The 14,462-nt window shown below is 37.1% G+C and overlaps 1 protein-coding gene across 2 annotated transcripts in view; it reads left to right on the plus strand.

Annotated features, from left to right (window-relative positions):
• Positions 1–14,462, plus strand: part of CNBD1 (cyclic nucleotide binding domain containing 1) — a 581,166-nt gene that overhangs the window by 416,365 nt on the left and 150,339 nt on the right. For both annotated transcript variants that reach the window (XM_030937987.1, XM_030937986.1), the window contains exons 7-8: positions 1,814–1,951; positions 3,649–3,781. In XM_030937987.1, the coding sequence (XP_030793847.1) occupies positions 1,814–1,951; positions 3,649–3,781 (271 nt within the window). The remainder of the gene's footprint in view (positions 1–1,813; positions 1,952–3,648; positions 3,782–14,462) is intronic.

Genomic DNA, 14,462 nt, shown 5'->3' on the forward strand with positions numbered 1-14,462 from the left:
TAATCTACAAATTTTTGTGACCATTATTTACAGAAGTTTTATTTTGTTCTTTTCCAAAATACCTCTTTTTGCTTCCATCATGTCATGTTCTGATTTTGATAGTTTACATAGTTTTAAATGTTTGTAGTTTCTTTTAGGTTGTTCAACTTTTTTCTCCTTCATGGACTTCCCTTTGTAGGGGTCTACTTATTTGTGTGGCTTGTAATTATTTTTATTATGATTTTGTCATCAGCAAGTGTTGCTCTCTGTGGGGGTTCCTTTCTTTTTTTTTTTTTTTTTTTTTCTTTTGAGACGGAGTCTTGCTCTGTCGCCCAGGCTGGAGTGCAGTGGCCCCATCTCAGCTCACTGCAAGCTCCGCCTCCTGGGTTCATGCCATTCTCCTGCCTCAGCCTCCCGAGTAGCTGGGACCACAGGCGCCCGCCACCTCGCCCGGCTAATTTTTTGTATTTTTAGTAGAGACGGGGTTTCACCGTGTTAGCCAGGATGGTCTCGATCTCCTGACCTCGTGATCCGCCCGTCTCGGCCTCCCAAAGTGCTGGGATTACAGGCTTGAGCCACCGCGCCCGGCCATGGGGGTTCCTTTCTCTTTGAATTTATACATAAGGCTAAGTTTGTATAATACCTTCCTGGATCCTAGGAGTTTTACTAGTTGTGTACCAGGCTTTTAATTCATTTTTCAGCTTTGGGTCTTCTATTGTGCATAAGTGTATGCTCTGTACTCATTAAAGTTGCAAACCTAGGTTCTTGATTTTCTAACGATTCTGTCCAGTTTCATGGCTAGATAGCTAGCTTTTATCTGGCTTTCATAAAGTACTGGATGTAGTTCTTCCTGTCCCCACTTCACAACTGGGGTAATCCTCCAAGTTCCTAGACTTTAGGCAAGGAGGCACAATTCCAGTCTCTCGCCTTTCATGGCTCTGAGTCCCATCTCCTGTTCCTACATGTACAACAAGCCTCAGAATTCAGTTCTTTGGGAACTTATTCTGGTTTGATAGAACTGTGGCCCACTTTGGCCTCAGCTGTGACTGTTTGACATTTAAAATTTCCTCTATGTGTTTGGACTTGCAGATTCAAGCTCAGATATGCATTTAGTTAAAAAGAAAAATAGTCTATGGTTTTGAAGTAGAAAAATGGAAGTTTTCCCATATCATCTTAGATAGGCATATTGACATGATGTTTTCCCTAAGAAGCTCCTCAGCCTCTCATAAAAATATGCTCCTTATCCTTCACATGCCCTCCACTTTTCCCGGGTAAATATAAATATAGGTTCTCTATGTAACTATATGTAATATCATTATAACCTAATAACTCATGACATGTATTCTAGTAGTAACATTTTTCCATGCCTAGTATTTATCATTTACATATTAAATTAAGCAATTATCCATAAATATATATTAATGGTTTATATACTGTTTAACATTTTATTCATTTTTGTATATACCGGATACTACCAACATGTGATAATAAAACAAACAGAAGATCATATATATAAGTGTACAATATTTCTTCATTCTTTCAACTACTATGTATTGAATAGCTGCTATATTCCAAGCGCGTAATAGGCACTTTAAATCACTGAATAAAACAGAAGATTTTTAATGTTATTTTATTCATGTCGGTGAAAAGAATGACCAGTTCTCTTGCCTTGGGAAGTGACATTGAGCAGAAGTAGTAGGAGCCATCCATGCAAAGGCAGTTTAGAACCCCCTCTTTCATAGAATGAAAGCTTGACCTACAATCCAATCCTTCACTGGCATTTTTATGTTGGTGAGTGGTAAGAAACATTAAATTGTCTCTGGTATTTTTACAGCTTAGCAAATGGAGTACCTTTGGAACTCTGGAAGTTATACCTCAGATTGAATTGGGAACACAGATGTTCTCGGTGGTGACAGAAGACGATTGTGAAATTCTTAAAATCCCAGCAAAGGGATATGCAAAGATAAAGGAGGTATGATAGTATCTAATATTATATATAAACAGAAATTGGGCATAAACTTAAGCTGTATTTTGCTTCTGTAGACAAAGATATCCATATCTGTTTTATTTTTAACTTTAACTTAAGCTAGAGACATTAAAAAAGTGGTTTATTTGACGAAAATCACTTGAGTGCTGGTGATAGGTAAGGTGTAAACAAAGGTCTCAATGAATATATTTTAGGTAATTTTAGAATACCCTTTGGCTTTTCATTAATTTTAAACTCATTCTTTCATTCAACAAATATGTGTTTTGCATGTTCACAACATGTCATATGCTAAGAATAAAGAATACTAGAATAATAAGACAGGTAATAGTACTGCTGCTTTCCCAGTCTCTATAGTCTGCTTAAGGAGGAAAAATACTTGAATGTGATTGGCATGATATTTCATAATTACAACAAACATCAAACTCAGAGCTGGATGAGTAAGTGATAACAACTTATTCTGATTCCTTAATTCTGCAGCTTTAAGATACTCATTTACTTAAAGTTTAATAATTTATTATCTTCTAATCAAATCCAAATTTTTTCTTGACTCCTATTTCTCCTCCTTTGGATAGCAGAGGAAGTTTGTATAAATAATGGGATTGAGGCTGGGGGCGGTGGCTCACGCCTGTAATCCCAGTACTTTGGGAGGCCAAGGCGGGTGGATCACCTGAGGTAAAGAGCTCGAGAGCAGCCTGACCAACATGGAGAAACCCCATCTCTACTAAAGAGACAAAATTAGCTGGGTGTGGTGGCACATCCCTATAATCCCAGCACTTTAGGAGACTGAGGCAGGCAGATCACCTGAGGTAGGGAGTTGGAGACCAGCCCGACCAACATGGGGAAACCCTATCTCTACTAAAAATACAAAATTAGCCGGATGTGGTGGTGCATGCCTGTAATACCAGCAACTGGGAAGGCTGAAGCAGGAGAAATGCTTGAATCCGGGAAGTGGAGTTTGCGGTGAGGCGAGATCGCACCATTGCACTCCAGCCTGGGCAACAAGAGTGAAACACCATCTCAAAAATAAATAAACAAAAAATAATGGGATTGAAAGGTTTCCATGATCCTGCTGTTTTATCTGTTTTTAAATGAGCTTAAGCCAGATGCAGGTCCTGCAGAAAGCTAGTATAAACCATGGTTCAGTGCTCATGTGGAGTGGAGTTGAGAAGACACCTATCTTCTTGGGTCTCCAATGGTGGGGATTTCTTGTGATTTAGTGGTCACAGTGTCAGTAGTGCAAGTAATTCTCTCAGAATTCAACATTATTCCAAATCCCTGATGTTCATTTGTTTTGATTTTCAGAGTGGCTGGCTTTAACAAAACATTCTGTATGTTTTGTTTTTATTTCCCAAATATCAGTACCAGTTACTTGATTTTATCAAACACAACTTTTCAGTTTAATCTTGACTGTGACAGAGTTTTAAAAAACTCCTAAAACATTTATAGAAGTATAATATATAATGAAAGGCGAGCAAATATAATTTTAGTAAGTAGATCTGAAGATTAACATTTTAATATGTCTATGTGGCCACAGAGTAATGCTCTGATAAAATTCAGAGTATCCTATACTAACTTTTATTCATATGGCCTTTATTTTACTTCTCTCACTATTTATCTATTTGCTATTTCTTTGATTTTAAATGGCCTATTATTAAAAATTTGATAATGACATTCTATTTCAGGAAAAAATAAAAATTGAAAATATGCAAAAGTTGAAATTAATCCATATGTGTCCTTATTATGAGGAATGGCCTACTTTATCCATATATGAACTAATTGCACTCCTTAAATGGAAAAAATTTCCTCCAGGTCATGGTGAGTTTAATGTGATTCTGGATCATTTTGTTTGCATTCTGTTATATTATTGGAATTGAAATTCTTCATAGTTGTAACATTTTATACAATATTTCTTCATATAAATATTATCTAATTTATTTGAGGATAACATTTTAATTGGACCTTTAGATTATTTCCTGCTTTTTATTAAAAGTGATACTGTTCTGGCTTGAAGAGTGGCCTCAGGACTAACCTTACTTTAACATCTCTCTCTACTCCCTATAACTGTTCCCCTCTTGCCCCACCCTGATGGTTACTATAAGGGCCAAACTGAAAAGGAGAAATACTAGAAGGTATAGCCACTAGAGAAAAGGGAAAAAACCATTTTTTTCTTTTCCTTTTTCCTGGGTGGATAATTATTTAAGCAGCAAGTTTGCTAATCTGTACTTGTGCTACACATATTAGCCATGGAAAAAAATAATTATGGAGAATGAGTGAGGCCTAGATAAGAGAAAGTAGCAGTGAAGCACCTACATTTTCAATATTCAGCATAGCAAAAAGACACGGATTTCTTGGATTATGTGTACACAAAAAGTGTAGGTGGTATTGAGCCATTTTGCATGATTTGTTCATCTATGAAAGCCAATTTAACAAGGGTTGCCAACCCAAGAGGAAGGATGGGCCAGAACTTTAGGTCTCTTTTGGTAAGGAAACACAATTGCTTCATGGGAGACAGCCACAGATAACAGAGAGAGGATGGCAACCTCACCTCTCTTTCCTCACAGCCAGTGAAGGAGCCAGAACTTACATTATAATAGAAGAGGAAGTGTTTGAAAGAAATACTTCTACCCCAACTCTGCAAAGCCACAATTATAGTGAGGGACATTTTTAATTTAAGTTTGAGATTAAAGTTCTAAAACAAATGAATCTAATTGGTAAATTCTGGACAGCAACTATTTTAATAATAAAAACATGGCAGAGTATTTATGAAATCTGGCTAAGGTATCCTTTGAAGGAAACACTGTAACATAGGAAAATGAGGTTCAGCATACCAGGAGTTCTTTTATTGAAAAAAAGTAGAGGGGCGGAGCAAGATGGCCGAATAGGAACAGCTCCAGTCTCCAACTCCCAGCGCGAGCGACACAGAAGACCGGTGATTTCTGCATTTTCAACTGAGGTACTGGGGTCATCTCACTAGCGAGTGCCGGACAATCGGTGCTGGTCAGCTGCTGCAGCCTGACCAGCGAGAGCTGAAGCAGGGCGAGGCATCGCCTCACCTGGAAGCCAAGGGGGAAGGGAATCCGTTTTCCTAGCCAGGGGAACTGAGACACACAACACCTGGAAAATCGGGTAACTCCCACCCCAATACTGCGCTTTAAGCAGACAGGCACACCAGGAGAATATATCCCACACCTGGCCGGGAGGGTCCCACGCCCACGGAGCCTCCCTCACTGCTAACACAGCAGTCTGCGGCGATCTATCTGCAAGGAAGCAGCGAGGCTGGGGGAGGGGCGCCCGCCATTGCTGAGGCTTAAGTAGGTAAACAAAGCCTCTGGGAAGCTCGAACTGGGTGGAGCTCACAGCAGCTCAAGGAAGCCTGCCTGTCTCTATAGTCTCCACCTCTGGGGACAGCGCACAGCTGAAGACCAACAGGGGAAGCAGCGGGGGCCGGTGCAGACGCGAATGACTCTGTCTGACAGCTTTGGGGAGAGCCGTGGATCTCCCAACGCGGAGGTTGAGATCTGAGACCCATCTCACATGCAGAGACATACATAGGCTCAAAATAAAGGGATGGAGGAAGATCTACCAAGCAAATGGAGAACAAAAAAAAGCAGGGGTTGCAATCCTAGTCTCTGATAAAACAGACTTTAAACCATCAAAGATCAAAAGAGACAAAGAAGGCCATTACATAATGGTAAAGGGATCAATTCAACAGGAAGAGCTAACCCTCCTAAATATATATGCACCCAATACAGGAGCACCCAGATACATAAAGCAAGTCCTTAGAGACTTACAAAGAGACTTAGACTCCCATACAATAATAATGGGAGACTTCAACACTCCACTGTCAACATTAGACAGATCAACGAGACAGAAAGTTAACAAGGATATCCAGGAATTGAACTTATCTCTGCACCAAGCGGACCTAATAGACATCTACGGAACTCTCCACCCCAAATCAACAGAATATACATTCTTCTCAGCACCACATCGCACTTATTCCAAAATTGACCACATAATTGGAAGTAAAGCACTCCTCAGCAAATGTACAAGAACAGAAATTATAACAAACTGTCTCTCAGACCACAGTGCAATCAAACTAGAACTCAGGACTAAGAAACTCAATCAAAACCGCTCAACTACATGGAAACTGAACAACCTGCTCCTGAAGGACTACTGGGTACATAACGAAATGAAGGCAGAAATAAAGATGTTCTTTGAAACCAATGACAACAAAGATACAACATACCAGAATCTCTGGGACACATTTAAAGCAGTGTGTAGAGGGAAATTTATAGCATTAAATGCCCACAAGAGAAAGCTGGAAAGATCTAAAATGGACACTCTAACATCACAATTAAAAGAACTAGAGAGGCAAGAGCAAACACATTCAAAAGCTAGCAGAAGGCAAGAAATAACTAAGATCAGAGCAGAACTGAAGGAGATAGAGACACAAAAAAGCCTCCAAAAAATCAATGAATCCAGGAGTTGGTTTTTTGAAAAAATCAACAAAATTGACAGACCGCTAGCAAGGCTAATAAAGAAGAAAAGAGAGAGGAATCAAATAGATGCAATAAAAAATGATAAAGGGTATATCACCACTGACCCCACAGAAATACAAACAACCATCAGAGAATACTATAAACGCCTTTACGCAAATCAACTAGAAAATCTAGAAGAAATGGATAATTTCCTGGACACTTACACTCTCCCAAGACTAAACCAGGAAGAAGTGGAATCCCTGAATAGACCAATAGCAGGCTATGAAATTGAGGCAACAATTAATAGCCTACCCACCAAAAAAAGTCCAGGACCAGATGGATTCACAGCTGAATTCTACCAGAGGTACAAGGAGGAGCTGGTACCATTCCTTCTGAAACTATTCCAATCAATAGAAAAAGAGGGAATCCTCCCTAACTCATTTTATGAGGCCAACATCATCCTGATACCAAAGCCTGGCAGAGACACAACAAAAAAAGAGAATTTTAGACCAATATCCCTGATGAACATCGATGCAAAAATCCTCAATAAAATACTGGCAAACCGGATTCAGCAGCATATCAAAAAGCTTATCCACCATGATCAAGTGGGCTTCATCCCTGGGATGCAAGGCTGGTTCAACATTCGCAAATCAATAAACATAATCCAGCATATAAACAGAACCAAAGACAAAAACCACATGATTATCTCAATAGATGCAGAAAAGGCTTTTGACAAAATTCAACAGCCCTTCATGCTAAAAACGCTCAATAAATTCGGTATTGATGGAACGTACCTCAAAATAATAAGAGCTATTGATGACAAACCCACAGCTAATATCATACTGAATGGGCAAAAACTGGAAAAATTCCCTTTGAAAACTGGCACAAGACAGGGATGCCCTCTCTCACCACTCCTATTCAACATAGTGTTGGAAGTTCTGGCTAGGGCAATCAGGCAAGAGAAAGAAATCAAGGGTATTCAGTTAGGAAAAGAAGAAGTCAAATTGTCCCTGTTTGCAGATGACATGATTGTATATTTAGAAAACCCCATTGTCTCAGCTCAAAATCTCCTTAAGCTGATAAGCAACTTCAGCAAAGTCTCAGGATACAAAATTAATGTGCAAAAATCACAAGCATTCTTATACACCAGTAACAGACAAGCAGAGAGCCAAATCATGAATGTACTTCCATTCACAATTGCTTCAAAGAGAATAAAATACCTAGGAATACAACTTATAAGGGATGTAAAGGACCTCTTCAAGGAGAACTACAAACCACTGCTCAGTGAAATCAAAGAGGACACAAACAAATGGAAGAACATACCATGCTCATGGATAGGAAGAATCAATATCGTGAAAATGGCCATACTGCCCAAGGTTATTTATAGATTCAATGCCATCCCCATCAAGCTACCAATGAGTTTCTTCACAGAATTGGAAAAAACTGCTTTAAAGTTCATATGGAACCAAAAAGAGCCCGCCTTGCCAAGACAATCCTAAGTCAAAAGGACAAAGCTGGAGGCGTCATGCTACCTGACTTCAAACTATACTACAAGGCTACAGTAACCAAAACAGCATGGTACTGGTACCAAAACAGAGCTATAGACCAATGGAACAGAACAGAGTCCTCAGAAATAATACCACACATCTACAACCATCTGATCTTTGACAAACCTGAGAGAAACAAGAAATGGGGAAAGGATTCCCTATTTAATAAATGGTGCTGGGAAAATTGGCTAGCCATAAGTAGAAAGCTGAAACTGGATCCTTTCCTTACCCCTTATACGAAGATTAATTCAAGATGGATTAGAGACTTAAATGTTAGACCTAATACCATAAAAACCCTAGAAGAAAATCTAGGTAGTACCATTCAGGACATAGGCATGGGCAAGGACTTCATGTCTAAAACACCAAAAGCAACGGCAGCAAAAGCCAAAATTGACAAATGGGATCTAATTAAACTAAAGAGCTTCTGCACAGCAAAAGAAACTACCATCAGAGTGAACAGGCAACCTACAGAATGGGAGAAAATTTTTGCAACCTACTCATCTGACAAAGGGCTAATATCCAGAATCTACAAAGAACTCAAACAAATATACAAGAAAAAAACAAACAACCCCATCAAAAAGTGGGGAAAAGATATGAACAGACATTTCTCAAAAGAAGACATTCATACAGCCAACAGACACATGAAAAAATGCTCATCATCACTCGCCATCAGAGAAATGCAAATCAAAACCACAATGAGATACCATCTCACACCAGTTAGAATGGCAATCATTAAGAAGTCAGGAAACAACAGTTGTTGGAGAGGATGTGGAGAAATAGGAACACTTTTACACTGTTGGTGGGATTGTAAACTAGTTCAACCATTATGGAAAACAGTATGGCAATTCCTCAAGGATCTAGAACTAGATGTACCATATGACCCAGCCATCCCACTACTGGGTATATACCCAAAGGATTATAAATTAGTCTACTACAAAGACACATGCACACGTATGTTTATTGCAGCACTATTCACAATAGTAAAGACTTGGAATCAACCCAAATGTCCATCTGTGACAGACTGGATTAAGAAAATGTGGCACATATACACCATGGAATACTATGCAGCCATAAAAAAGGATGAGTTTGCGTCCTTTGTAGGGACATGGATGCAGCTGGAAACCATCATTCTTAGCAAACTATCACAAGAACAGAAAACCAAACACCGCATGTTCTCACTCATAGGTGGGAACTGAACAATGAGATCACTTGGACTCGGGAAGGGGAACATCACACACTGGGGCCTATCATGGGGAGGGGGGAGGAGGAGGGATTGCACTGGGGAGTTATACATGATATAAATGATGAATTGATGGGTGCTGATGAGTTGATGGGTGCAGCACACCAACATGGCATAAGTATACATATGTAACAAACCTGCACGTTATGCACATGTACCCTAGAACTTAAAGTATAATTAAAAAAAAAAAAAAAAAAAAGAAAAGAAAAAAAGTAAATATCATTAGAGGAAGTTTATGCTTCAAAAAGCAGGGATACTCTAATAAACCACTTAAATTTGGTGAGAATCTAAAACTTTTCTCGTATTTGTTCCAAATTTCCTTCTACTGCTTGCATTTATATTTTATTTATCATGTTTTTGAGATGTAGCATTTAATCCATGTTCAGTCAAATAACTATTTTTGCTCATAAATTTGAATATTTGTAATATGATGTTTTTGTTTATATTTTTCCTGATTAGTTAGAAATGGCATTTTTTAAACCAAAAGTACAAATGGAAGGCAAGTAGTAAACTGACTTGTAAAAAATCAGGAATTGAATATTTCTAAATTCCCCATGTTTATTACATGGAAACAGATGAGCATCTCAGAACCAGTTTGATACCTCGAGGTGCCAGTGATTCAAGTACCTGTGATGGTGATGCCTTTTGTTCCTTCATTCATCCTTCACTGCTGTCTTTTATTTTGGACAGTATTTTCTAATGTAGCATATTAATTCTTTTAATATTTTTTTCACCATATTTGTTATTTTTCATGGTTGCTTTATTTTTTACGGTTGTTTTGGATTTGTCACGGTTTTGTCACAGGTTTTCCACTTTGAATCAGAATTATCAAATTTTGATCCTTGCCTCTCTTCCAGGCTTTTAATAAAAATATAATATCCAATCCTTGCCAATCTATCATTATATTAATATTTTTGAGTTGATTAAAAAGGAAGAAAGAGACCATCATAAAGATATTTTAAATTAGGTGATCCAAAAGAATATGAAATTTGGAAAGGGGAGAATGATTATGTGTTTTAATATATTTGATTACTAATGATAATAATCTCTCTTTTGATCTAAAATATCAATCAAAAATACTAAAATTTTGCATCAAAGAGCTAAAAAGATACTGAGAAAGTTAACATACTGTTTCCTAGACTAATATTGAATTCAAGTTCTTTTTGGTAAGTATCTTGAAAAATAAATGGTGGTGTTTGTTAAACTACCGATTGCGTTGGACAATCTGTGAGTCTATTGAATAAGTCAAAATAACATTGTTTTCTCACCTATTCCCAAACATATAAATGTGTGGTACTTTCATAGTTTTAGAAAGTATTTATCTTCCTTAGAGAAGAATGACAGTTTCATCTGATAATCATCAAAGCCCTATGGGTTCTGAAAGACTGTAGTTTTTATAAATAAATATACCTATGTGAAGAATAAGTCCTGTCAAATTCATCTAATTTTCTTTTATGGTAGTGACAAACTTGATATATCAAAGAGAAGAATTGGATTATAATACTTCCTGACTGTTTACTCAAGGTTTAGTTTGAATTTTTATCAGAGAATGTAGAGAATGTAGCTCAAATTACACTTTTATTATCTGGGTTGAAAATTAGCAGTAGTATGATTTCCAAAGCATAATTATGTGTGTTTTGATCTTATTTTAAATATGTATAGTGGATAGAGTTTCAGAGGGATTTAGTTAATTATTCAAAAGCTTGATAGAGTTTAGGATTAATCCTTGGCAATCAATGAAATAAGTAAAGCTTGTATCGGACTCTATTTGCTTTGTTAACTTCTTAAGTCTTCCTACTTTTGCTTCATATGCTAGGGGAACCTTATTATAGTGAATATGTATAGTGTTGCTTATCATTTGGGTGTGTCCAATTTATATCACATCAACTAAAGTCTTCCCAGTTGTTATTCTTTCAAGATGTGGCTGACTTGAAAGTGACAACCAGCTTAGGTCACTAATCAGCTCATTCCCATGTGTATCATGAATATGATAAAAAATGGTAAACTGACTTGGTAAACATTTAACTATTTATGCATATTTTGTTGTTTTCTTGCTAATGTCAGTATGCCCCCATCTTTCTCCAGGTAGGATTTGATATAGCAAACGTGATAATTGGAAAAACTAAAAAAATTACATCAGCAAATTTAGTGCAGAAAGATAAAATATGTGAAAATCATAATAGTAACAATAATAATAGTCAAAATTATATCTAGTTATCTCAAACCAAAAGTGGAGTATTTCAGTCACAAAATACATAGGCTCTACATCCCATCAACCTTTTGACATCAGTCTCTTCCAATTCAATTTACTCTGCAGGGAATCAAAAGTCTTAGTGCCATGAGACTCTTGAGCATCCCAGAACCAGTTTGATACCTCGAGGTGCCAGTGATTCAAGTACCTGTGATGGTGATGCCTTTTGTTCCTTCATTCATCCTTCACTGGTCTCTTTTGTCTTGGATAATATTTTCTAGTGTAGCATTCTTTTAATAATTTTTCACCATATTTGTTATTTTTTATGGTTGCTTTAGGGCTTACCATATACATTTCAATTTAACAGAATCTACTTCAGATTTTTGCTGACTGTATTCCAGTTTTAAATATGACTCTTATATAGCTCTATTTCCATTTCCTCCCTTATATGTTATTGTTATTATACAGATTGCAGCTACGTATGTTACAAATTCAACAATACATTATTATTTTAGATAAAGTTATGTCTCAAAAACAGAAAAAAGAGATCAAATATATATTTATAGTGTTCATTATATTAGACATCTTATTTACCATTTCTAGTCCTTCTTATTTGTTCCTGTGGACTCAAGTTGCCATCTGATATGCTTTCCTTAGTTCAGTATCAGTTTTCTCCCACCTGCTTTCTTATGCTGCTATTGGCAAATATATTATATTTCTATCTGTTATATATCCAACAACATTATACACATATTATTTCACACAGTCACTCTTTATGAGTAAGAGAAGAATGGATAAGAAATATGTATTTCTCTTACCTTTTATAATTACACATTTACCTTTAGTGATACTTTTTGATTTTTCATGTGGATTCAAATTTTATTTGGGGATGCTTGTTTGCAGCCTGAAGAACTTTTTTTAGTATTTCTCTGAGGGAGTATATGCTAGTAACAAATACTGCCAGGTTTTCTTTTACTGAGAATTTCTTCATTTCTCCTTTACTTTTGAAAGACAGCTTTGCGGGGTATAGGATTTGAAGTTGAAATTGGGTTATTTTGTATATTTTAAAAATGCAATCACATTTTCTTCTGGCTTCTATTATTGTTTCTGATGAGAGGACAGCTGTTAATCTTTCTGGGATTCACTTATAAGTGACAAGACTTTTGCTTGCTGGTTTCAATATTTTTTCCTTGTCTTTCACTTAAAGAAGTTTTCCTATAATGTGTCTGTTTGCTTATTTTCTTACCTAATACTAGAATTTTCTGTCACATACCTTAAAGCCCTATTTGTTACTAATCTCTTCTGTTTCTGACTCCCTTTCTCCGATATTGTTAGCTATGATAATCAGTTTTAAAGTTTTTCTTGTTATTCACCCACTTAGAAATAGTTTATGTCCTCTCATTGTTATTCAGGTAAAATGCAAAATCCTTAATATAGTTTGAAAGGCCGTTTGTATCTAGGTCATACCTATATCTCAAAGTTTTAATTTTAATACTTCTTCTCCTTTTTTGTTCGTGTTTCTGCCAACCTGGACTTTTATTGGTTCTTCTATGTCACTATTGCCATTGAGGCCTTTTACATATGTTGTTCCTTCTTCCTGGAGAAGTTACTTACCCCTCATTTCAGTACATTTACTATTGTTAAGATAATGTTTTCTGGACCAGTTGAGATTCTATTGCTCTTTCTTTGCTTGCAGAGATGCCTGTTTGTCTCTCTGAGGGTCAACAAACTTTTTCTGCTAAAGAGCAGATACTAAATATTAGCTTTATAGGTCGTATAGTGCCTCTGTTACATATCCGCCCCCTTCTTTTTTTTTTTTTTTTTTTTTTTTTTTTTTTTTTTTTTTTTTTTTTTGAGGCGGAGTCTCCCTCTGCCTTCCAGGCTGGAGTGCAGTGGCCGATCTCGGCTCACTGCAAGCTCCGCCTCCCGGGTTTACGCCATTCTCCTGCCTCAGCCTCCCGAGTAGCTGGGACTACAGGCGCCCGCCACCTCGCCCGGCGAGTTTTTTGTGTTTTTTAGTAGAGACGGGGTTTCACTGTGTTAGCCAGGATGGTCACGATCTCCTGACCTCGTGATCCACCCTCCTCGGCCTCCCTCCCAAAGTGCTGGGATTACAGGCTTGAGCCACCGCGCCCGGCCAGCCCCTTCTTCTTTTTAAAGCCTATAACAATGTAAGAATCATCCTTAGTTGTAGTGTTATTTTAAAAAAATTAAATTAAAAAAAAAAAGGGCCTTGGGTCAGATTTGGTCCATGGTGTAAAGTTTTCTAACTCCTGTCCTATCTTATTTTGTTAATCACCTTTTTTTTTTTTTTTTTTTTTTTTTTGGTGGGGGACAGGGATGGGGGACAAGGTCTTATTATATTGCCCAGGCTGGACTCAAACTCCTGGGCTCAAGTGATCATTCCACCTCAGCCGTTCGAGTAGCTGAGACTAAAGGCACATGCCACCATGCCTGGCTTTCCTTGTACTATCTTAACACTCATTATGCTATGTCATAATTAATAGTTTAAGGGTCAGTTTTTCCACTAGACTTAAAATTTCTTTGGAATGGGACCATCTTATTTTTTAGTATCCAGCAAGTATCTAGAATTTGCAAGCCCTTGAAAATATTGTTGATGAGTGAACGAATATTTTGATGTCAGTGTTTACCCTTAGACCAAAGTTATGACTTTTTTTTTCCAAAAGAAAATTTGACTCTTTGCTGGTCAGTACATCTGAGTTGTATTAGCACTTAGCATTAATTTTCTCTGTTTGAGGAAAATGCTATCATTAATTCAAACTTAAAATATTTTAATACATTTATTGATAAATCTGATTAAAACACAATGTGTTGCTTTGCTTTGCTATCTTTGAGTAGACATTTTACAGAATTGTATCATTGCCATAAATCAACCATTAATAATGCTGAAAGGCTATACTGTCTTAAACTCACAATCCAGGAAGAATAAAGGCAATTTGGATTTAAGGTAAGGTTAAATAAGGAAAATATTAGCACGACATTAAGGACAACAATAGTTAAAGGAAGGCTTTCCTCTTCA

This window comes from Rhinopithecus roxellana, chromosome 9 (assembly GCF_007565055.1).
Source record: "Rhinopithecus roxellana isolate Shanxi Qingling chromosome 9, ASM756505v1, whole genome shotgun sequence".
Taxonomy (NCBI): Eukaryota; Metazoa; Chordata; class Mammalia; order Primates; family Cercopithecidae; genus Rhinopithecus; species Rhinopithecus roxellana.